The sequence below is a fragment of the Seriola lalandi genome, unplaced genomic scaffold, assembly GCF_002814215.2.
Source record: "Seriola lalandi dorsalis isolate HSWRI2012SDOR001 ecotype SW California unplaced genomic scaffold, Sedor1 jcf7180002054864, whole genome shotgun sequence".
Taxonomy (NCBI): Eukaryota; Metazoa; Chordata; class Actinopteri; order Carangiformes; family Carangidae; genus Seriola; species Seriola lalandi.
Window position 1 is genome coordinate 2,075,604 of NW_019525417.1, and position 24,523 is coordinate 2,100,126.

The following is a 24,523-nucleotide window of genomic DNA, read 5'->3' on the forward strand; positions in this document are numbered from 1 at the left end:
TGTGTGTTTTTTATTTCTGTGCTTAGGCGCTGCCAGTCTGCCCCATACAGGCATCATGTGACGCTGCCTCCAAGGAGGAGAATAAAGAAAAGAACAGATATGTCAACATCCTGCCATGTGAGTGAAAACAGAACCCTGACACTGTGACTGTGATGGGCATTAACAACTCAGAAATCAGTGTATTTTTGGTTTGGACTGTGCTGCTTCAGCTCTTCATTTGCTTTTTCTCTCCATGTCTCCTGCTCTCTCCCTCTCTCTTTCTCTCCCTCTCTCTCTCTCCCTCTCTCTCTCTCTCTCTCTCTCCCTCAGATGATCACTCCAGGGTGCATCTCTCATCTCTGGAGGGAGTCCCTGACTCTGACTTCATCAACGCCTCCTTTATAAATGTTTGTATAAGTCCAGCACTTTTTCCAGAGAAGAAACAATTCTGCTCCAAATATGGGGGACTCTTATTTTGCCTCATTCTAACATCTTTTTTGGCCTCTCTTTTGCAGGGTTACCAAGAGAAGAATAAGTTTATTGCAGCTCAAGGTAAGCTTTGCGCCTGCATTGGAGCAGAGAGTACTGTGCTGTGCTGTTAATTTTATAAACAGACTACTTGATTAGTAGCTCAACAGATGTTCTCTTGATTTTGTGATCTCAGGGCCAAAGGAGGAAACAGTAAATGACTTCTGGCGAATGATCTGGGAGCAGAACACAGCTACCATTGTCATGGTGACCAATCTGAAGGAGAGAAAAGAGGTAGGGATAATGTTGATGTTTGTGTTTGTATGCTGGTTAATAAGATCACTTGTGTTTAATAATATACATACACAGTTGAGATGGGGACTGGATAAACCTTTTTAAAAGCACAAGGGAACAAATCACATCACTGGTTTTATGTTTAATGTGTCTTTATTTGCAAAGTAAATTTTTCATCTGTAAAGTTAGTTGCACTTTTTAAACCCCAATGTGAACCCTTATGTGAGGGCCTTCAAATCCTGATTTTACCTTTAATCAGTTTTTGGTTCTCACTATACTCAGTCCGTCAAAGATGTAGCATAGTTAGGTTATTGTTAATTTGGACAACCTCATTTGCATTTTTTTGTGAGTGTGCTCAGTGTTAAATCACTCTCTGTTTTTCAGTGTAAGTGTGCGCAGTACTGGCCGGACCAGGGCTGCTGGACATACGGGAACATCCGAGTATCTGTAGAAGACACAATGGTTCTGGTGGACTACACCATCCGCAAGTTTTGCATCCAGCAGGTACTGTAAACCTCTTATTAATACAGCTATCATGCTAAATTTGTTTTATTGTGTTACAATTTTTTTCTCTAAGCACGCGGTTAACATCTAATGTCTTTATAAAGAGAAATCAATATGAACCATACCCATTTTGACCCTCCCATTTTTCATAGTAGTAGTAGTATACCTCCTATCATGCAGCACTGCTGGCTACATTCTGCAAAACACTGATGTAGTTTGTAGTGTGTATCTCCAAAGATCTTTAGAGGAGTATCTGGGTACACAAAAAACGTGGATTATTTTGGGATTTTAGAGATGCTATCATTTTAGTGTCAGTGACATAAATGGAAACCCTTGTGGCTCAGTCTATGACCTGGTTTTGTTTGTGTCTCAGGTGGGAGATGTGTCTGGGAAGAAGCCTCAGAGGCTCGTCACCCAGTTCCACTTCACCAGCTGGCCAGATTTTGGGGTGCCCTTTACCCCTATTGGCATGTTGAAGTTCCTCAAGAAAGTCAAGACCTGCAACCCCCAGTATGCCGGGCCCATTGTGGTCCATTGTAGGTAAGTGGTTCAAGGCTTTCTGATTTTTGCCTATTTTTGTTTTCTGAATACCACACAACTCACGAATCATGTTTCTGTCCATCAGTGCGGGTGTGGGGAGGACAGGTACATTCATTGTGATCGATGCCATGTTGGACATGATGATCGCTGAGAGGAAGGTGGATGTGTTTGGCTTCGTCACCAGGATCAGAGCCCAGCGCTGTCAGATGGTCCAGACTGATGTAAGTCCAGCGTTGGCACACAACGGAAAATGCATCACAATTTCTGTTCACATGAGCTCAGTCTCTCCCATGATGCAGTGTTTTCAGTGCAATGGTTTTTTTTTAACTTCCACTTATCCTCCAACTTTCTCTCTCTCTCCCACAGATGCAGTATGTGTTCATCTTCCAGGCGTTGTTAGAGCACTACCTTTACGGAGACACAGAGCTAGAGGTGACCTCTCTGGAGTCCCACCTGGCCAAACTCTACACCCCCTCACCTGGAGCTGGCTGCAGTGGCCTGGAGGCTGAATTCAAGGTCTGTTTGTGTCATATTCTTCCAAAGTGGCAGTTATTCTCTGTGACCCCTCAGTCGTCATACCTGAGCATCTAACAGTTTCATTGCAGTAAGATGTGTCACTGAAGTATACATGTTAATATTTGAATCACATAACTTGTAGAAATTGACATCCATCAAGATCCAGAATGACAAGATGAGAACAGGCAACCTGCCCGCCAACATGAAGAAGAACAGAGTCCTACAGATCATTCCATGTGAGTGAAGAAGTTGTAGATGTGAGGATATTATACAGTGTTGTACCTGCACCCAGTGATGAACGCCTTAATGCACATGATGAAAATGCAGATATAAAGTCCTTATGTCCACTGTTCAAGCTATTCCCCAACCAAGATTAATGTTTCTGCTCCCGACAGATGAGTTCAACAGAGTGATCATTCCCGTCAAACGAGGAGAGGAGAACACTGACTACGTCAATGCCTCTTTCATTGATGTGAGTGTAAAAGCACCTGGATTAGAATGGATCATTTCAATTCATTAATGCAAGTAATCGATCAGGTGTTATAGTAGTTCCTCTTACTGTTTATTTTGTAACAAATATCCTCCCTCCTTCCCACACAGGGCTACCGCCAGAAGGACTCGTACATGGCGAGCCAGGGCCCCCTGCAGCACACCATAGAGGACTTCTGGAGGATGATCTGGGAGTGGAGAAGCTGCTCCATAGTCATGCTCACTGAGCTGGAGGAGAGAGGCCAGGTGTGTGTGTGTGTGTGTGTGTGTGTGTGTGTGTGTGTGTGTGTGTGTGTGTGTGTGTGTGTGTGTGTACCACTCGTATTAGATATCAGGTCAATATCTGGCTAAAATAGAATATTGATATTAGATTGTTTGCTCAAAGTGCCACCAGTCTTGTATAACATGTTATTCATTTCAACAAAATGACCTGATCTTTAGTGGTTTTCTAACATATCTCCATTGCAGATCTTTAATAAGATCTAAAAATTATTAGCAGTCCAGATGGTTTGATATACAACAAAGAATGAAAGTAATTGTTGAAGCTCAGTCATAACACGAAATCAGATTTAATGGCCAGAATTTGAATCCAGTTATTTCCAACAAACATGGTGGGTTTGGTATCCGTTTTCTTCTTTGTTTATGTAATTGATGATTAATGAATTGTACTAAGTTTCTAGGGATGAACAATTAATCAAAATATTATTGAAATTGCAATATGGAAAATGTTTTGATAAAGGTAAAAATGAGTCACAACATATCATAAATGAAGCATTGTGGTGCCACAGAGATACCCAGGCCTACAAATCATATTCTTTTTTTTTTTTTGCATATGATTTAGCCCTGTTTATTACTACTTGGACATCTGGAAAAATGAACAAGTTGAATACAAACAATAAAAATCATTCTCTAGAGATTTAGATTAAAATGTTCAGAATCCAAAGATGTTGTTAATTGACCGCTTCTATCTTGTGTGCTGCAGGAAAAGTGTGCTCAGTATTGGCCCAGTGATGGAGTGGTGGTCTACGGGGACATCTCCATCGAGATTAAAAGGGAGGAGGAGAGTGAGAGCTACACAGTGCGTGACCTCCTGGTCACCAACAACAGGGTAAGAGAGGACACAGGGAAACAAGCAGACACTCCACACACAAACACACTGGAGGTTAAAACCCAGATTATACCAACAACAATCTTTGCATTACTACCAGGAAAACATACCCTAATGTCTTATTTTTGCTGTCCTCCGTCCGTCCAGGAGAACAAGGCTCGAGCGGTGCGTCAGTTCCATTTCCACGGCTGGCCAGAGGTGGGTATCCCCACTGATGGGAAAGGCATGATCAATATAATCGCTGCGGTGCAGAAACAACAGCAGCAGTCTGGCAACCACCCCATCACTGTACACTGCAGGTGAGACAGACACACACACACACACACACACACACACACACACAAGGCTTCACTAAGTATGTGGCTGTTTGAACCTGACTGACAAGTGTAAGATAAAAAGGGAAATAAAACACTCCTCAAAAAGATAATTATTGATATTTCTTTGTATTATTGTTGCACATCATGAAAATGCTCTGGAAGTTACGTGTGCTTGCTGGTGTGTGTGTGTGTTTGTGTGTTTGTGTGTGTGTGTGTGTGTGTGGGACATTGTTACAGCTGTTAAATCACAGGAAAAAACATCTCAGAAGAATTGTTCTCTTTTTCCTTGTGACATTTTAACTGCTCCCTGTCGGACTGTTTCTATGCCTCTTCTCTCAAATGTACACCCAGAACAAAACCTCTTGTGTGTACGTTATTTCTGCACTGTGTGTACTGAGATTTATATTTCTGCCCGTGTGTGTGTGTGTTTACAGTGCTGGCGCTGGCCGGACAGGGACTTTCTGTGCGTTGAGTACAGTGCTGGAGAGGGTGAAGGCAGAGGGCATCCTGGATGTCTTCCAGACTGTCAAGAGCCTCAGACTGCAGAGACCCCACATGGTGCAGACACTGGTAAAGGCTTAAATTTGTACATATAACTTTGTTATAATGATCAAAAACTACTTAACTGGTTAATCTTTAAAGGGATGTAATGGGAAAGTGAGATATTTGCTTCCTTCAGATTTGCTGTTAAGAATTTGTGACCGAGAGGACGATCTTTTTTTAAAACTCCACCTGTTGGGTTTTTTTTTTTTAAATCTTTAAGCAACAGCTGGTTAAAAGTGAATTAAGAAACAAGCAGCTTGATTTATTACCACTAACAAGAATTTAAATCCACCTGCTGGTAGTGTGTCTGTCAGAACAGGGTATCTGAGCAACTTAGGTATTTCCATTAATATTGGTAGTCAAACTGAGCTGTAGCCAAGGAGCAACTGATGGGATTTTGGCAGCAGTTTGAAAATAAGATTTGTGTCATTAAACAGTTACTAACTGTGCAAACAACAGATGGACACACTTGATTCCAAAGCCTACGAGAATATTTGCAGGGTGAAAGTAATAGTTCAACATCTTGAGAAATAAGCTTGTTGATACCACTCTCTTGTCCATACGGTAAATATGGACTGAAGACAGCATTCAGTTATTTTATCTTAGGTTAACATAAAGACTGGAAACAGGGAAACAGCTGGTTCTGTCAAAAGGTAACAAAATCCACCTACCAGCTAAAGCTCACAAATTAAAATGTTATGTCTTTTCCATACAAAAAACCTTATTGTAACAACAATTCACTGTGTTAAGGTGGGTTATGTACTAGGCTATTTCTTGGCTGAGACCAGTTGCCAGGCAACCAGCAGAGATTATTGGTCCTTACTAAGTAATAGTCTGGCACATAACCCACCTAACCCACCTGAAGTTGTTGCTAGGCAGATTTTCTTTTAAATCTCTGGACAGAGCCAGGCTAGCTTTCCCCCCTGTTTCTAGTCTTTATGCGAAGCTAAGATAACCCGCTGCTGCCTCCAGCTGCATATTACTGTGTATCACCCATTACCACACAGACATGAGAGTGGTATTAATCTTTCCATCAAACTCTCAGCAGGAAGGACAATAAGCGTGTTACCCAACATGTTGAACTATTAATTTAATACATTAGTTTCATTTTATTGTGGAGGTAGAAATGAAGTCCAAATGGAAGTTGAATTTTGTGTAAAGCTTTGTATGCGCCTGGGGACTTCTAAGTGTGGGTACTAAATGCAAAACAAAGTTTTGGGAACTTTCGTTGCCCATCAGTGCTCAAGCTACAGCTGTATGATTGTACTCTGCTTTATGTCACGTATAACCATACACTGTGAGCCATTATAGAAGAGGTCACATGTCAAGATGCTATAGAATCAAAGACGTCAGGTGATTATAGTGTGATCTTAGTGTTACTTGTTTAGTTTCCCAGCTGATGCGGCTGTTTCTCCCATCCCGCCCTCCTCCAGGAACAGTACGAGTTCTGCTACAAAGTGGTCCAGGAGTATATCGATGCCTTTTCTGACTACGCCAACTTCAAGTAGGGACCCGCCATGGATGGGTTGATAGGTGGATGTCAGCATACACTTGATACAAGCACGCACCAGATCCTACACACACATACATTACCATGCAGAAACTTGCATATTCCCATCTGGTGGATTAAGAAAATAAATAAAAAGGACTCATCACAACTTGATCTGTGGATGGGATGAACTGCCCGAAAGGAAAAGGGAACAGACGTCTCGGCCCGGAGGACAGGGCAGTGCAGTCGGACAGAGAAAATAACGGAGATGCCTTCTTGAATATTTTGTAATATTGGTCTTGTTAATACAGCCCTTCAACCCTATTTCCTTCTCATCTCTCCCCCATATGTATATATACTTACTGTGTTGCATCTTATTACTTTGGTTTCAGACACAGTTTTGAGTTTGGCTGCATTTTCGGGTGGCACCTGTAATGTATTTTATTGGTATATATATAAATATATAAATATATATGAATATGAATCTAATGCTTTTGAGGCTAATGTTAAAAAAAATCCAGAGTCAAGGTAATGATGTTTGGATTTTTTTTTTTTTTTTTTTTTAACTCTATAGGGACAGAGGCAGAGACTAAGGACATTTTTGGCCTTGCCTGAGCCAAGCTGTAGCGATGTGTGCGGTAGCAGAATCCAGGAGTTTCTACATTTACAGACAAAACCTGGATTGTTTTCACTCCCAGACATTAATACACATATATACACACACACACACACACACACACACACACACACAGTCAGAGCCATTTTTCTCACACAGAATTGGGTGCATCAACTTGGAAAAAACTTTTTTCAATCCATGTACAAGTGATAACAATTGGAGATCAGAATCTCTGTGACGTAGCTCAAAGTCTCAGGTTGACACACATGCACATACACATGAACACACACACTTCAAACCAGGAGCATTCATTCTTTTTGAGCGTCTGTATGTGTTTGTTTGAGTTGGAGCATAAGCTGGCAGAGAGGACACGGTGTATTTTCACATTACTGTCCTCTATCCACTGAGTGCCAAAGTCCTTCACTCACTTTGTTTTGCAGCTCTGGAGTCTGAGGGACTCTACCAACCATGTTCGGCCATTCAGTACAAGAAAGCTATTTTACTGTCCAAGGATCACCAACCAACACATTCCTGGACTATAACAGGAATTTGGGAAAGTAGAAAATCTAGATTATTTTCTGCCCCGTACAGTAAAGAAATATAAGGGGTTGGGAGAATTGGTCAACCTTTGAAATGATTTAGATTTGACTTTAAGCTCAGTTACAGTATCGGCAGCAATTTTGATCATGTTGAAAAGCCAAATCTCAAAACAACAATCACAAGTAATGCCATTATTGCATCATACAAATCAACAAATGTTATATACCCAGCATATTTCTTTTTCTTGTTTACAGACGCACGTCAGTATTTCTTGTAGACTGTTTTGATACATTTCTTTTCTGGCTTCCTTTGAGTCTGTCTGAATTAACTGTCTTTTCTTTTTTTTTTTTCTTTTTTTTGTCAGCCTCGCATCACGGCGCTGTACTGTCACTGTTTTAAAGAATGATTTGCTTCCGTTTCCCATCGTGAACACTGATGCCGAAGAATGTTTCCTTTTATTCAAATGCTGTTGCTAACATATTCCTCAAGGATGGATGCATTGTTACTTTTAATAGTGGAGGTGTGCCATGCGATGTTTGCAATGATTTCTTTTTCTTTTTTTTTTTAAAACAGCTGTCTTGTGAGGACACTCAGGCTTGAACTACAGTGTTTTTGTTAAGATGAGGTCACAATTGAGGCCATGCCCTTTATGATTGTAATGAAAGATGAATGATGTCAGTTAAACGCGGGGCTTCAGGTCAGTCCTAAATTCAACTCGGTCAGCTCAGGAAATGACTGATGCCAGGATTGTTTAAATTTATAAATTGAACAAATTGAGCTTGAGTTCACCTCCAAAGCTGACCCACGGTCAAGTGGTTTTAACTCACACCGGAGGGGTATTCAGATATCAGATACCCAGATTTTAATGCCATGATATTAAAAAATATATTTCTTTTAGGAGTTTTAAAGCTATTTCAGTCTTTTTTTTTTGTAATGTGGGTTTTAACTGAGCAAAACTCATACATACTTGTACATGATTTACATCACACTCACACACAAACAGACTAAATTACACTAACACTCCTGTTTCTTTAATTAAAGGAAGGAGCACAATCAAATTTTGATTTATTGATAACGGACGTCATTAAAAGTACATGCTGAATTTTTAGGCAGCGAGGTTGCGTCAATGCGGATCATTTGAACACTCATGCACTATTTGCACCAAAAGCAAAGCCCTTAAATGTACAGAACCAAATGAGAGATAAGGTCAGAAAGATGATTTGGCCTTGATATTGGAATATGGGAACTATATTTGAACTCTTGAAGCTCTTTCAGGTCTCAAAGCCCCCGGTTAAGCCTTCTGTAAGGCCCCGCAGGGACAGTAGCAGATATTACAATTGACCAGTCACTGAAATTTTTGTCTGTTTGTGCATCATCATCTTCATTTCAGGTCTTGTTTCATTCCAAAGCATCACAAGTGCCCGCACTATTAGTTAGGTGCCATTTTGTTCATCATTTATTTAGTTTGTCACTTACTGGATCTTGAATTAGTGGAGCAAGGGTTTCTGTTTTGTTTGGCTGTTCTATCTGTGCTTAAATTACATGGGTTTATTGTGTGTGTTTGGATCACGTGATAACTGTCTTTCTGCAGTTTGACAACAAAACATTACACTGTGCCAACCTTTGAGACCCACTATTGTGCGATTACAGTGAACTAAAAAAAAAAAAAGAGAAAAAGAAAAAAAAAGTGCCTCACTAACAGGTTTTCAAAAGAAATGAATTTTCTCAACTTTACCTACAATATGTGGTGGAGCCATCACCGTGCTCAAGGCTGTCCTTTGGATTTTCCCAACTTGCATGTACTTCCCAACCCTCACCTGCAGACCAGTGACAAACCTCTTTGAGGAATCAATAGGGCCAAAACAAGACTGGGTCAGTCGTCCTTCCTCTCACATTCCCTGAAGTCGTATATACCTAAATTCCTTGATATTACAGATTGAGGTCACTTATTAATTAATTTCCATCTTGATTTAATGGCTTCATCTCATTCCATATCAGTTGAACGCGGGATCCATGACAAATAATCAATTGTGGGTACCCGAATGTTGAACAAAAATTCATAAAGTTTTTCCCACAACAAAAACAGTTGCATTGTTTATGCATTATCATTGAGGGACACCAGTGTTCCCTGTTTCACATCTCTTTTATTCTTGGAGCTTTGCCCCAGTGGAGCATTTTGAATGCCCTGGAGAATTAATATGTCTCCATTTGTAGAGAGGGAGACCACGGAAGAACTCCCTTCTGCTCTCCGCCTTTATATGTCCTCTATGTCTCCTATCCAGCTCCACTCACTGCTGTCCTCTTATCGCTTCCTTTCCCTCTTTCACTTTGTCCTTGAACCATTCTTTCCCAGTGGTCACTGCCCACTCCCTTTTGTACATAATGTAAGGTTATTTATATTTCATTCCTGTCTGCTGCCTTGCTTATTTTATTTTCTTCCCCCTTCTTTCTTTTTTTTTTTTTTCTTTTTTTTAAAAAAAAAGATGTATATTGAACTGTATTGGGACCATTTTGAAATGTATTAGAGATGTTTTGTTTTGGCCATCTTTAATTTGGTATAATTGTCTTAAGCAAATCCTATTTTTTAATTTGCCAATGTTTGTTTCTAGCGTTTTGTTATTCAACATTTGAATATATGTATATATAATTATATATATGATAAAATTATATATAATTATATAATGCCAAATGGCCTTTCTAAGCAAGATACTGTTCAAACCTAATAAAGTGCTTGAGATTTTAACATTTGTCTGCATTTATTGACTTTAAATGTAACGTAAAACACAGAGGTGCAGTAATGTCATGTGTCAGACAACTCGGATGCAATCATGCATTGTTGTCATGCACTGCGTGTTTCAACACACGACAACCTGATGCTCCTTACAGCTTCCTCCTCAATGAAGACTAATGGTACAGTGGTGCAACATAATTGCCAATCGTTCATGTGCCTTATAGATCAGTCAGGCCTCTTGAGTGTTGCTCTTGAAGGGTCTTCAATCAGTGTTTAACCATTCACCCCCAGTCATATATTAATGTGCTTTTTGCACCAATTCACTTATTCATCTGTGAATCGTTTAGTGTTGTTGAAATGTTTGTGTGAGAAAGATTGGATGTTAATACCTGGACTACATTTTAGAACATATGTTTACATTTAGGTCATATCACTATTGAATGAATCTCATAGCAATTTTGCAGTCTAGTTTTTATAGACAGAGAGATGGGAAGATATCGGTACGATCATAAAATCAGGATAAACGTTGATCTGCTGGTCTCGGTCATGGGTTTAGAAACAATCTGTGCAGGTCCAAGCAAATCAAGTCTCAGTAAGCAACGGCAAAGATTGCAGAGATGTTTTTGCATTTTAAAAACACCTCAAGTTAAAATAGATGCTGTAGAGGGTTAAAGCTTCAAATAATAATATCAGACTGAAGCACAGGTAAATACTAAGTCAAATGCACTTGCTAGCAGTTTAAGTAGATATTTATGATACCTGCTCTTAACATGAGTATTTCATGCTGCTTGAGTCACAACAATATTGTACTTTTTACTGCTCTACGTTTATCTGAAAGCTTTAATAACTGGTTACTTCACAGATTAATGTTTAATAATAATATGATTGATAAGATATGATGCATTGTTATAAATGAATGTACCTGACAGTCTGTAAAGTAATTATTCCCACCTCAACCAGATACATTCACATTAATATGAAAGTAATAAGAATGCATAATGACTTTTACTTTTAATACATTTTAGTATTTCTATTTTTAGTTAAATAAATGATCTGAATGTGTCTTTCACCACTGCCTACATTTTACAAGCATGTTAACATAACTGACACTCACGATCTACCAATACAAAGCAGCAAAATTAGCTTGTCACTAACTAATGCAGTTTAGATATTCAGCTCACATGTGTTTTTTTATAATCTGTGTTTTGAACAATCCTTTCTTTGCCAGTAGCTACCTTATAATCTTGCTCTCGAAGAACAAATAAATAAATAATCGAACCACAGCGGCTGCACTTGCGACATGATTTCAGTTGGTTTGCTTCTCTTGAGTGTGTGCTAGGGAGAACAAACTTGAAGATAGCAATAAGAGCAATGTAGCCACCTACCTAACATTGACAGGTATCATGTGTCATCAACAACGTATCTTGGAGTCACTTTGCTTCGACCAATCACCTGCACCAAACAGTCTTGTGTCACAACGCTTAAGCTGGCAGATCAACTGAGTCAACGGAACACACGTCACACTGTCAGTCATTTCCTGAGAAAGAAATCAGCTCTGCACCTAAAAATATCCACCTCTAATTGAAGGAGGTGATGTCTGGCCTGGTCACTGACCCACATTGTTTGTTCCTCTTGTCATCAGCTGCCCCTGAGTTTCCCCTGACTTAACGGTCAACAGGGTCAGAAGGAGGATGTGTAATGGGTCACTGTGGTCAAAACAGATGCAAAAGAGAGGAAATGGGGGCTACTGAGTTTTGTGTACTGCAGTCTGATCTGTGAAATAAATCCAAGAGCTCTTAGTCAAAGACAATTGTTGGCCAGGGCCCAGTCTAAAGAGGCCAGGCATGCATTGGTTTTATGTTTTAGCCCAATAATTTAGGATTACGGCATCAGATAAAGCCTTTCCCATGCAGTTTTCAAGTCTTATTGCGTTTGAGATATTCTCATAATCTTGTGTGCAACAACATTCTTGAAAAAATAGGTTTTAATATTACTGGGCAATTTGTTAATTTAATGACTTGAATCTGTTATTTAGCCAGAGTGCCAGTATTTGAAAGCGGGTATGGGTGATGCATGTGAGTAGATGAGCATCCCGAGGGGTCTTGGTGCTGTTTGCAGGTGATAATTGGAATTGGCCAGGTCATCTGGGCCTCTTGTCCGCAGGGATCGTTCATTACACCACTGGGAAGAGGGGTACAAAGGGGTCAGTAATGGGCGGGACACATGGGGGAGGATAACAGAGATGTGTGTTGGAAGGGGGGCCTTTTAGACCGGTACATATAGTGAGGAGGAGGATGAGAGTAAAGAGAATCTTTACAGTAATACGCCTGTGAAACTGTGAGACGCCTTCAGCAACTGACCGACTGCAGGACAAGCAAAGTCAGCTTCTGGAGGGACCTTAGGGGACACCTGTGGTGATAAAGTTGTAAGAGTTGACACTAAGGTAAGAACACTTACTTACTCTTCTATGTAATATTACTATTGTCTGTCTAAAACAAAAGTTGTGAATATTAGAAAAAACATCACAGTGAACATTGTTGGATCCCCAGATATAATAATAATCTTGATGTTACCGGTATCAGAGCAGGTAACAACCACCTGTAATCCATATATAGTCTGCTGATTCTATTGCAGTGTATTGAGTATTTAAATGTTATGAAATTTTAAATTTGTTTCTAAACCAGATATTAAAAGGTCAAAGATACTTACAGCCAGGCCTCTGAGTCTCTGTCTTTGCCCACAGGTAGAAATATCATGTGTGTATCTCGGCTGGTTTTGCTGCTGGGGCTGCTTCTATGTGTGGGGGCTCAGCTCTCCAACGCCCAGCACTGGTCCCATGGTTGGTACCCCGGAGGCAAGAGGGAGCTGGACTCTTTCAGCACGTCAGAGGTCAGGACCGGTGTGTGTGTGTGTGTGTGTGTGTGTGTGTGTGTGTGTGTGTGTGTGTGTGCGCGTGCGTGCGTGCGTGCGTGTGTGTGTGTGTGTGCAGCATTTTGTCAATCATTGAAAATTTTCTGTTGAGAATGGAGGAATCCATTACCTCTTTAGTTTTCTCTCATATTCCCCCTCTCTCACTCTCTTTCTCTCTCTCAGATTTCAGAGGAGATTAAGCTGTGCGAGGCAGGGGAATGCAGCTACTTGAGACCCCAGAGGAGGAGCATTCTCAAAAACATTCTTGTAAGAAAACTAAGAGAAAACAGCAGTACCATGTCTAGTGCTGTTTAAACTCGTATGTCCCACTGTAATCACAGACCTTTATAACCAGTAGTGAGATCATTAACTGATCAACAGTTAATGACTCATCTAAAAAATAAAACTCCTTGTCAGTGTAATTTCTTCTATTAGCACGAGTGTTGTTAATATGAACACTATAACTCAGCTTTCTTATTAATATACAAACGTGAAAGAAGGTATACTCCAAAATCCAAAAGCCTACTCTATAGTTAATCACTAGTGAAGATATTGTGTATTGTATTTTGTCTTTACAAGAATGTGTCTGCCCACAAACACACAGATGCTGACCTGATGACATAATGCCCCACACACTGTATCTATACATATTATATTATATTGGCAACAACAACAAAAAGCTGTACAATAGACACGCCTTACATATTTACATCCACCTACATGCAGTGTGTCTTAACCTAAATAACTCTCTCCACAGTTGGATGCCATAGCTAGAGAGCTCCAGAAGAGAAAGTGACATCTTTCCAGCCTACACTGCTTTTCTACCTAGTGACCCTCTTCATCAGTGCCCTTGTCTTGATGTGAAACTACTTTATCTTTATCCTCTGATCTTGTCTATTTGTTATATTTATCAGTATGTTTTCCAGCATTACATGGATTTTCCCTGTGGCACACAAATATTGAAATTATAATGCCTCGTAATAAATTATCTATTTTGATATTAACCTTCTTTTCATTTTATTTGTGTCCAAAATTGTCTATGGCATATGATGTAAACAGTAGGCTAAATGTAGAGTAAAAAAAGGTTAAAGTGTTTTACACGAGATTCAAAACAGTGGCAAAACCAGTTGGGCACATGTCTAAATAGTGCATGTAGAGTGCCAACAGCTGGAACCTAATTGTAATGCATTCATGCTGTTGACATGCCATAGCAGGAACAGCACAGGTGTAAATAATAAAATTTGTGCTGCCTAAATTCCAATTAGATGCTTCTGTTTCAAAATCCTGGTTATAGGTTGGTTATATTGTATATTTTATTATATTTCATTTTATTATTATTATTTTTTTTTTTTTTTTGGGGGGGGGTCACATAAGGAGGTCACAGTTGAACACAACAGTAAAGGGTTTTTAAAAATATACAATGCTTTTAACACTATATTTACCAATTTTAAAATATAAAACCTGTTCAAGAAAAGGGGTCCAGTAGTAAATAGTGAGTGTCCCAGTAAGCTTCAAGCCTGGATGTGATTTAGGTGAATTATTGATACTATAAATATCATTATAACTCCTCTGAGGATTATCAAACCAAACCAGCCAACGCCATTAGTATTAGGACGTCACTGCGCATGCACCAAACAGCTAGAGAAAAAGATGGACGACACAAACGTCTGTCCTCCGCTGCTAGCGGAATCAGACGCTCAAAATAACACTACTAGTACCCCTAACGCGGCTTCTGTCACAGATGCTGACAAAGTAATAAACACTAAAATAGATAGTACCCAGATTGAAGGTGAGTTCTGTCTAGAATATGAAAATTCAGCCGTATGGCGTCCTGCCTGCCGAGCCAATGTTAGCGCTTTAGCTAACTGGCTAGCCAGCTCAGCAGTCGAGTGAGCTAGCTCCTTAGCTAAATACGCTAATGTCAGCTGTCTAACGTTAGCTGAAACGTTGGGAGTTGCTCAGTATGTTATACCGGAGCATTTTAATCCTTAAACTGCCTTACAGTGAAATCACACAAAGTTAAGAGGTTGCTCGTTTTCACAGGTCTGTAAGTGGTTGGCCAGTTGCTAATTATCTAGCAGTCACCCAACCCACACGGCCTTTTTGACCATTTAAACTAGCCACATACCGGTAGTTCAGGTTAACTGGTAGGACAGCTAGCAGGTATGGTAGCGGAGGCCACCAAATAACTTAATATTATTAAAGGGTGACATTGACTGTATCCTCTCTGGCAAAACTGATATTCTTATCTTAATACTGAAGCAGTCAAAGCAATGGACTGCCATGCAATGAAGCAATACTAAAGCCAGAGGCAAAATTTAGTATCTATAATGTAGGTGTGTTAAAAGATACGGGATTATCAGGTTGGCTTTGAGTTTGAAGGCTCTCAGTTCTCATCAGCTGAGTTGTCATTCACCAAATGTGGCCATTTGTATCCCTCTTGATGGCGTTGTTAAGCAGTAAAATAAAAATACTTTCAGGATGAGGGTGTAAATAGGAAATAGAAATTTCTCCTATTCAAACATTGTACACATGTTTTGAGATACAGTACCTACAATCTCTGTTCTCTTGTTAACCTCTACTGTGATTATCATTTGGTAAGTACAATATTTGAAATGTATCAGCAGACAGACACTTCAGGCAGAAATATGTGTATATGCTGTTTTACTTCTGTCAGTCCCAAGTTTATTTGAGCTGTAGATGTTTCACTGAGATACACAGAGAAATGTTGTATTTTAGTTTATAATTATTACATAGCAGAAGTTGGTACATTAAAATTTAACCAGTGCACCATAGGTGGTTAGTATTGGGACTCAAGACATTTTGAAAGTATTTCATAGTCCTTAATTCCAATACCTTATTTTACTTACTCTTAGTGTCACAATGCGATGGTCATTTTTAGCACTGATTAATATACCTTTTTTATTTTTGTTTTTTTTGGTCAATGATTTATTCAGTGACAAGTGATTGTCATAAACATCATTATTGAATTTACAATTATAGTGTACAGGATGCATTGAAGGAAAGAGTACAACAACACACATTTTTAACTGTAAATAAGGTAATTGATTTATAATCACTAATGTTTTTTGTTGACAACCTAATTGAGTTATCAACTGATAATTTCAGCTGTAGTTACAAATCTCAGTTGACACTAGTCATAATATTAATCATTTATGTCTTATGATTAGCTTACCACATATGATAATAGCTTAACCAGATCAATTCATGTCATTGTTAAAATATGTAGACATGTATGAATAATTGTCAGCGAGGATTAAAAGTTGTCACAGTAACACATCAGTTCCTATTTAGTGATTTAATTTTAATAGAGTCAAATGAAAAATGAAACTCACGCACTTCACAGACAGCTTCTTCACGAAAGTAGTGACACTCATAACCAAATATTAGCCCAAACTGTTGCACTATTATGAATAGTGATCATCTACAGTGCTGTTGAAGGATGTTGTAAATTTTTTAGTGCTAAATAACAGTTTCAAGTGAAAATGAGCAGAGCACGTTAAACAGAATTGATGCTATCAGGGAAAAGTGGATGACCTCTTCCTGCATTCAAAGGTTACACGAATGCAGAACAATGAACATGCATCGGGCGTTGAACGAGCAGAATGACTCAAGCATGAAACCATGACTTTCTCACATATTTTACAAATCTTAAAGAGCTTCGTGTTGAATGAAAGCAATTCAGGTAGCAAGTTTTACAACAATTTAGACATTTTCTATAATCTAATGATGCAAGTACCTTCTAGTTTACAGCTGTCCCAAAGAATCCTGTTGGTAAATAATACATATCATACAATGGATAACATCTTGCTTTGAATATGTTCTTAAGGTGTGGATGTGTCTTCAATTAGTGTGTAATTCAGTAAGCTTAAAAAAATAATATAAACTAGGCTACTCCATTTTCTATGTACAGGAAGTCGTTATACAGCAGACTGAAAGTGAAATCTGCTTGAAGTTTAATCTTTTTTTTCCTGTGAAGAAAATATAAGTTGCTCCCAAATGAATGTGACAAAATTATTTAATAGCTCTTTATTTATTCATCATGATTAAATAAGCTTCTACTTTGTTCGCTGACGCTTAACTGTGACAGTGACAGTATACTCTGCCACGCAGGAGACAAGAATGAAGAGGAGCTTCTAAAGGGTCTCCTCACTGATGACTACTGCCACGTGTGTGAGGCTGTGCTGCTGTTTGAGTCTCAGAGGCTGTCCCACTATGAGGTGTGTGCAGCTTCCCAAACACTAGTCACATAAACTGTAGTACAGTTTTATTGACCTCACAAGGTCAGACCCTTAATAATTATGTCTCCCGTATCCCCCAACTGCAGGGAAAGAAACATGCTCAGAAACTCAAGGTGTACCTGCAGGCCAAGAAAGGCGAGAAGATAAACAAAGAGTTCACAGCACCTCAGGTTAGCGCTCATTTTGAGATTTTACTTTTTACACGTTTTGTATTTAACACCGAGCAATGAAGAAACTGAACACCGTACTGTTGTAAGCATCCAACAGTAAGAAGTCTTAAGGGTCATAAGTTAAGTGCCCTGATTATATCCCTCTCAAAACAACATGATCACGTAAGAGAGAGATGCACAGAAATCCATCTATGGTTGCCAGCACAAGCATTTTGAATTAAGTAAAAGCACAAGTAGCTGTGGGGGGATCCTATGCAAAGGCTGTAAGTGGTAAAACTAGTCTAACATATCTTTCGTATTTGCTACTTTATTCATTTTGTTTGCATTTCGTGTTGGGAAGTATCCATCTGTCTCCTGACCTGCCAGTGTTGTGCCTGTTTCTTGCAGCAGACCATGACTACTGATAAGGACCGGTTCTGTGAGCTGTGTAATATGGTGTTTAGTTCCCACTTGGTGGCAAAATCACACTATGAAGGGAAAGTCCATGCAAAAAATCTTCGTAAACAAGGTCTTCAGCCGCCAGGCAAGTGTAGGTTGTGTGATGGAGAAGTATTGTGGTGGTTTGAATTTTAATGTTTGCAAATTTAGTTGACGATATGCTTCAACTGTCTGCTCAAGTTTTCTAAGTTCAGATGGTCAAATATTTTTTATTGTAGTCATGAACAGGAACACAGAGGCGTGTACTTTACCAAGGCTGACTCCTGATAATGCTAACCAGAAATCAGCCCCAGAGGATGGTATGGAGCATCCCGTGGACCCAGCAGCAGCCACAACTGCCCCCAGCACAGAGGTTGATCTGAAGGACCCGAACAAGTGCTGTGCCCTGTGTGCTGCTTCCTTCAACAATCCCCAAATGGCTTTGCAGCACTACAATGGACGCAAACACCAGAGGAATCAGGCCAGACAGGAGCTGATGAAAGAGCTGGGAGACAATGTCCAACAAGGTAACAAAGGGTCCTGCCTCATAATACAAACGGCATCAAACAATGAAGAGATTAAATTGGTATTTAATCTTTTGCACGTATTTCAAAAGGCGAATTGATGCCTAGAAACATATATCTATTTTATTTTTTTTCTTTCTTTGATCGACACACTATATGTCAGTGTCATCTAGGTGCCATGTAGAGACAGATAAAACCAGTAGAAGCTGGCAACAGCACAACACAAAACTAGCTTGTAAAATCAAAATCAAAATAAATAAATTGATTAGTGCACAGAAATGTGGAGCAAAAACCCAGAAGACTTTTCTGCCTAAAATAACACTGATTTTTGAAAATGCCATGAAGATGTTTTTCCATCAGAGGTAGCAGGTAGGTGTTAGCTTTATGACAATCAATAAGTGTTGACAAAAGACAGGTAGTCTAATTGTGCTTCTGTTAAATAATAATATAGAAGAGTTCAGTTAGCTAATGACGGCTCGCAGTTGTTGCACACGATGTCAAGTCAGTTTATTTATTAGGCACATTCAAAAACAACAATATGTTAATCTTATGTTTCATGTGCCTTTTATATAATTTTTATAAATTGTCAGTTGTGTAGAGAAAATTTGGAAACCCCTAAATGCAAATATAATGTTAAATGAATATTATTTTGCTGTGAATTACAAACTCACCAGAACTAACTGGAATGGGAGAAAGCAAAGAAGTGGGGTATCTAACTGGTCATAAGCCACTGTTTGATCATTTATGCCGTCTTTCCTTCCTTTCCCACCTCACCCGCTCTCTGTTGTCCGCAGCCAACTCCCTGGTGTGTCAGATGTGTAGTGTGCAGTTTAACTCTGTGGAGATGTACCAGGCGCACGTTCAGGGAAACAAGCACCAGATTAGGTAAGATCAAGAACTGTCTGACAGAAACACCATGTCCACTGTCATTGTGTCAGAATTTGTGCTACACTTCAAATTTAACCTCCACTACACTGCACTTGAACTTGCCTTTCTAGACCTCTGCCAACCTTAAAGCTTTTTGATACTGACACTGAATTAGATGAATATTATCTCATAACCTCTGCAGCTCTGTTTAGTTTTCAGCTGCTTTTAGCTTATGTTTGGGCTTTCAGCCAGGTTTGTGGTTTGAGTCCCATGGCTGTCATACATACATACACACACAGCTGAGGTGAGTAGTGTGCACAACCCACTCCAGTTGAGTATATGGGCGTGAACTAAAGAAAACAAGCTCACTCAATCTTGCAGGCTTCATTTGCAAGATGAAAACCTTGAAGGTTTCAAAGTAGCATCAATAATCTTTACCTGCTGTGACAACAGGGATGGTATTTTTTTTCACTGTGTGTGTGTGTGTGTGTGTGTGTGTGTGTGTGTGTGTGTGTGTGTGTGTGTGTGAGGGAGAGAGAGAGATTGTGGCAAAATGTGGTCCTGGAGACACCTACTGTAGTGGGAACTATTACAGTAGGTGGTTTTGAATACTTACACAGGTGTTTAAATGTCTGTGGACAGATTTTGTCAGTGAGGTTTTTCACAACTTTGCAAGATGCACGCACGAACTTCACATGCTTTACAGGTGTGTAGTTGACATCAAAATGAAGGCTGAGTTCCAAGAAGGGGTTTGCTCCGACCCATGAGTACTGACTACTTCTGCAATAATCTAGTTCTAATCTAATTACTGAGTACTCATGGGTCGGTACGTCTGCATGTTGACACGTGTCGCTGCTGGTGTGATCCCATCACAGGATGGTCTCTACTTTTTCTCCAGGGTTCAGTATGCAAACTACCTCTGCTTTAACGTACATACATCCTCACTGGATGGTCATACTACCCTGCGTAGGGAATGGTATGACGTGTTAACTTAACTTAACACTTGATAAGCTGATTGTATTATGAAACTAGATTTCTGTACGTTTGTTTTTCCGCTCTGTAGTGGTAAAAAAAAAAAAAAAAAAAAACACTTAATGGGGCTTCAGTGTGACATCAGCGTTTATTGCCTGATTGAATTGCAACTTAATTCTTGTTCACATGCTCTTGGCCAGGGAGAAGAAGGTCGTTGACCTCTGCAAATCCCAGCAAAAAAGCTACAGCACATTTGCAGATGAACTGGCAGATTACATTCAGGTTCAGAAAGCTCGTGGAATTAACCCCAAGACCAGTCAAGTCCTCCCTCAGGGTGACACACAAAAGGAGGATGAGGAAGATGAAGAGGAAGTACAGGAAGTATTTAACAAGGAGCATATCATAGAGCTGAGCAAACCTGTACCCAACCTTCCTCCCGCCTCTGACGCTCCTCATCAGTTCGGCCCTGGTTGTTACTACCCAGCTGAAGGATGGCGTCCTCCATATCCAGGCCCTCCCAGGCTTCCTCATGGCTGGGACTACAACTGCCCTCCTCCAGGCTTCTCAGCCTCAGGCGCTCCACAGTTTGCCGGTCGGCCCATAAAGAGAAAGAGCCGCAGAACCCAGTCAAGCTCCTCCTCGTGTACTACCTCATCATCTTATTCCTCCTCATACTCCTCTTCTAACAGCAGTAGCACAAGTGACAGTGATGACAATAAATATAAGCGAAGAGAAAGGAGGAGGATTAGAAGATCCAGGAAGGAGCGAGGTAGGAGGTCAAGAGAGGAGGACTCGCACAAGGAGGAAAGGAGGAGAAAACGGCAAAGGAAAGAACGAGATAATGAGTCAGAGGAGAGAAAAAAAGAAGAGTTTGGAGAGTCACAGCAAGAGAGGAGGAGAAACAAGCAAAAGAAACATGGGAAGCAGAGACGAAAAGAAAAAAAATCCAGGGAGGAGGAGGAAGGAGGGGAAAGGGTGATGGACAATTTAAAGCCAGAGGACATGATGGACAATAGAAAATATACCGAAGTGCATATACAGGCTGAAATTAATGTTGAGCAGGGGGAGGGTGGGCAGGATGAGTCAGCAAAACCCAAATACAGAAGAGAGAAGAAGAAAGTGAAAGAGAAGGTAGACACTAGGACGGAAGAGGAGAAGCTGTGGGATGACTCCATTCTGGGCTGTTAAACTCAACAGGACCAGCTGAACTGTGTCTTCTGAACGGCTGAAATGTTTTGGTTAAAGGTTAAAGTTAACATGAGCATGAATTTCAAAACTGTGTATATTAAAATGATAAAAATTTTGATAGCAGTTAACAAAGCAATTTTCACCATCTGCTCTGATGGCCCGAACAGTGTTGTTCTTCAATGGTGTGCTAGCTGGCTAGCCGTGCTTAGTCAATTTGCGTTAGTCAGGAATGAATGTTATTCTTATTTCATTGTGTGTTGAAGGGTTTCTCACACATATCCACAGCTACAATAGCTTTATTTTTCACTACGACATCTAAAAGTGTCTTTGATTAAATTCATGTGTACAGTCAGCCACAGTTGTTGGCTGTTATATTTAAGATCTCTTATTTTCTCGCCTATCATTTAGAATTATCAAGAAATCCTCTTGATCTCTTAGGTTAACTGACCTAACTTAAATTATGTTTGATTGTGTTATCTGTGCTCCTGCCAAGGATGTATTAGATTGTGATCCCTTTAGCAGCCTGAGGTTGGCGCTGTTGAGCTTCACTCAGCGCATCAGTAAAGCAAATAAAAGCTCACAGATGTTGCAAGCTCAGTCATTTCATTTCTTTTGAAGCTGTTGTCTGCTTTCGCTCAGAGGCACGTAGGCTGAAAGGAGGCAGTTAGAGGTGCAGAGAGGTTCAGCGTATGTTGAATATAATGGTAATGATAAAAAAAAAAAAACCATTCTGTGCCCTTGTACACACTATATCACCTCAAAACTACTTACAAAACACAGAGTGCTGAGACATTGCCCTAGTCTACAGTGCATTGTCTGTGGGTGCATGTGTTATGGGTATGTTTGCACATCCAAATAGCACATAAAGTGTTTGGGGTCAGACAGGTGCAAGAGTTTAAATGAGGACATCGCTTTACAAACTTCAAAATTCATGTTCAGATGCAACAAAGGCAGTTGGCAATATTTATTTCAGGTGACTGAAACGAGGCAAAGTAAAGTTATTGCAATTACTTCAAATTTCCAGTGATCCTCTTGATTCATAAGGATCCTAAGTCCGTAAGAGTGTAAAGTAACATCTTCATCAGTCTGAATAAAGGCTGGCTGAGCATCTGCAACTTTTAGATCTTTTTAGCACAACAAAAAACAGGCGCTTTCATTGTGCTTCCATGACTTTTTGAGTTCTGTTTTTTTGTACAAAATATCATCATGGATGCGATGCACATTTCTAGCTCTGGCTTTATGGATTATGGCAGTGCGCTAGTTTGCCTTTGTTAAAGACTAGATTTCTAAAAAAAGGTTTTGAGAAGACTTCAGACTGGAGTGGTGGTCAAAAACTCTCATAACAGTAAAATAGATTAAATATCTTTAAAGAAAAGTCTTGTTTTTTTTTCAACATTTTGTATTTGCATAAGAAGGTTTTCAAGTACAACAAAGGATCGTCTTTAAAGTTCGTTCATGTCTGTATCAGCTATTCAATTGTGTTAGGATCCCTGGAGCAGAGTGCTGTTCAGTATGTTTACTCGTCCATTAGCCATACCGCTTATTATTTGGTTGCAGGGGGGGCTGCAGCATATCCCAGCTGACATTGGGTGAGGGGCGGGGTACACCCAGTCTTGTACAGTATTTGACTTGTTGAAATAACAGAACAGTGTATCACAATTTTCAAGCAGAAGTAGTGTGAATCAAAAACATGCACTTAGATGTCAGCTTAACTACCAATGTTGATGGCGAGAGAAAAGTGGGAATGACAGAGGTGACAGCAGTTGATGAAGATGAAAAGTTGCTGATTGAGGACTTGACTTTATTTGTTTAAAGCACTGCGGATGAGAACCAGACTCCACATACAATTATATGGATGTGAACCAAACTTTAAACAAAATTGGAGAAGAGAAATGAAATGAGAGGCAAACAGCAACTCAGCATGGCAGCCTTTGACTTAAAGTGTCGGAGCGGAGAGACCCACAAAGGCTTTGTAGCTCAGCAGTGTGTAAAGAACAGCTCTGAAGCCCCCTGAGATCTCCTGTTTTCAAAGAATCCTGTGGTATCGTTCCCTGTTGCGCTCGAATCTTCGACCCCCGTAGAGCTATGGTGTGCCCACATCCTCTCATTTTAAGACCCCCACCAGACCGTTCTACACCCTAACCTTTCACACACACACACAAAACAATCCACAGGCACCACTTGGATGACTTAAGCGGTCTTCAGTTTTAGAAAGAAAATGTGATTCTGTGGATAATAAGACATTTAAACAGTCAGCCATCAATTTTTGTTTTTAGAGTCGCTGCTCCAAAGTAATGTATAAATACCAATCAATGGGACATATTACCTTCAATATGCCTTGAATATGACTTAAGATGTGGATTTTAAGTAAGATAAAAAACTACAAGGAAATGTCAAGCCTGCTTAAAACTTAATGCAATGACCTGCGTAAACTCATAAATGGCAATATCACTCAGAGAGTCTTGGTTTGATTTGGGGTTGATATATGAATAGACAAGAAAAAATCCCAATCATTCATTGGTTCCTCTTTTTCAAATATATATATTAGTATAGATTTGCTGTTTTTCTCTGTTTTATATCGTCATAAATGAAGTAGGTTTGGCTATCAAACAGATATTTGGCAAAATGGCCAATTTGAAAAGGATACCATAGGCTCTTTGAAGCAGCAAAGGCAATTTTTACACAAATTTTTGACATTTTAGAGACTACAGCATTCATAGATTAATAGTCAAATCAATCAATACTGAAAATAATTGATAGCTGCAACCCTAACTGACTCATTCCAAAGTTCATCACAAGCTGAACCTTTACTTTCGTCTTTTCATGCAACATATCTGTGTTCGTCCGAGATCACAGTTTTTGCTGGAGGTCTTCAATTGTAATTAAATAAAAATATTATATCATTACAAAATTTAGAAAGTAAATATCTCCCATGTGCTTTTTTCTTAATGATTTAAGTTTGATTTAATCTGCCATTGATTTAACATTCAAATGACAAGAAAGAAAAAGGGTTGAGAATAACTCATTGTCAACAGAAGAAATTCAGAGGGCAGTTTCTATAGAAGACAAATTCAGCTTA

At 39.6% G+C, this 24,523-nt stretch overlaps 3 protein-coding genes across 4 annotated transcripts in view; all 3 read left to right on the top strand.

Moving 5' to 3' along the window:
• The window catches only part of ptpra (protein tyrosine phosphatase receptor type A), a 28,244-nt gene extending 18,098 nt beyond the window's left edge, over positions 1 to 10,146 (top strand). For both annotated transcript variants that reach the window (XM_023427832.2, XM_023427831.2), the window contains exons 8-22: positions 27 to 117; positions 310 to 386; positions 495 to 531; positions 644 to 741; positions 1,126 to 1,245; positions 1,619 to 1,785; positions 1,871 to 2,006; positions 2,152 to 2,301; positions 2,444 to 2,537; positions 2,697 to 2,773; positions 2,902 to 3,036; positions 3,773 to 3,898; positions 4,046 to 4,197; positions 4,650 to 4,785; positions 6,192 to 10,146. In XM_023427832.2, the coding sequence (XP_023283600.1) occupies positions 27 to 117; positions 310 to 386; positions 495 to 531; positions 644 to 741; positions 1,126 to 1,245; positions 1,619 to 1,785; positions 1,871 to 2,006; positions 2,152 to 2,301; positions 2,444 to 2,537; positions 2,697 to 2,773; positions 2,902 to 3,036; positions 3,773 to 3,898; positions 4,046 to 4,197; positions 4,650 to 4,785; positions 6,192 to 6,266 (1,671 nt within the window). In that variant the 3' untranslated portion in view covers positions 6,267 to 10,146. The remainder of the gene's footprint in view (positions 1 to 26; positions 118 to 309; positions 387 to 494; positions 532 to 643; positions 742 to 1,125; positions 1,246 to 1,618; positions 1,786 to 1,870; positions 2,007 to 2,151; positions 2,302 to 2,443; positions 2,538 to 2,696; positions 2,774 to 2,901; positions 3,037 to 3,772; positions 3,899 to 4,045; positions 4,198 to 4,649; positions 4,786 to 6,191) is intronic.
• Positions 10,147 to 12,470: 2,324 nt separating this feature from the next.
• Positions 12,471 to 14,095, top strand: gnrh2 (gonadotropin-releasing hormone 2). The gene is made up of 4 exons (XM_023428006.2): positions 12,471 to 12,577; positions 12,878 to 13,023; positions 13,228 to 13,311; positions 13,802 to 14,095. The coding sequence occupies exons 2-4, from the start codon at positions 12,889 to 12,891 to the stop codon at positions 13,838 to 13,840; spliced, it is 258 nt and encodes an 85-aa protein (XP_023283774.1). The 5' UTR covers positions 12,471 to 12,577; positions 12,878 to 12,888; the 3' UTR covers positions 13,841 to 14,095.
• A 593-nt stretch (positions 14,096 to 14,688) lies between these two features.
• Positions 14,689 to 22,041, top strand: zmat1 (zinc finger matrin-type 1). Its single transcript, XM_023427916.2, has 7 exons — positions 14,689 to 14,833; positions 17,179 to 17,285; positions 17,393 to 17,476; positions 17,864 to 18,005; positions 18,133 to 18,420; positions 19,212 to 19,302; positions 20,457 to 22,041. The coding sequence occupies exons 1-7, from the start codon at positions 14,695 to 14,697 to the stop codon at positions 21,442 to 21,444; spliced, it is 1,839 nt and encodes a 612-aa protein (XP_023283684.1). The 5' UTR covers positions 14,689 to 14,694; the 3' UTR covers positions 21,445 to 22,041.
• Positions 22,042 to 24,523: the final 2,482 nt, after the last annotated feature.

Bases quoted from the DNA above. Each gene is read 5' to 3' on its own strand.
- gnrh2 (XM_023428006.2), top strand. From the start codon at position 12,889: ATGTGTGTATCTCGGCTGGTTTTGCTGCTGGGGCTGCTTCTATGTGTG. The intron at 13,024-13,227 runs GTCAGGACCGGT...TCTCTCTCTCAG, and splicing joins ACTCTTTCAGCACGTCAGAG to ATTTCAGAGGAGATTAAGCT. The intron at 13,312-13,801 runs GTAAGAAAACTA...CTCTCTCCACAG, and splicing joins GCATTCTCAAAAACATTCTT to TTGGATGCCATAGCTAGAGA.
- zmat1 (XM_023427916.2), top strand. From the start codon at position 14,695: ATGGACGACACAAACGTCTGTCCTCCGCTGCTAGCGGAATCAGACGCT. The intron at 17,286-17,392 runs GTGTGTGCAGCT...CCCCAACTGCAG, and splicing joins AGAGGCTGTCCCACTATGAG to GGAAAGAAACATGCTCAGAA. The intron at 18,006-18,132 runs GTAGGTTGTGTG...TTTTTATTGTAG, and splicing joins TCTTCAGCCGCCAGGCAAGT to TCATGAACAGGAACACAGAG.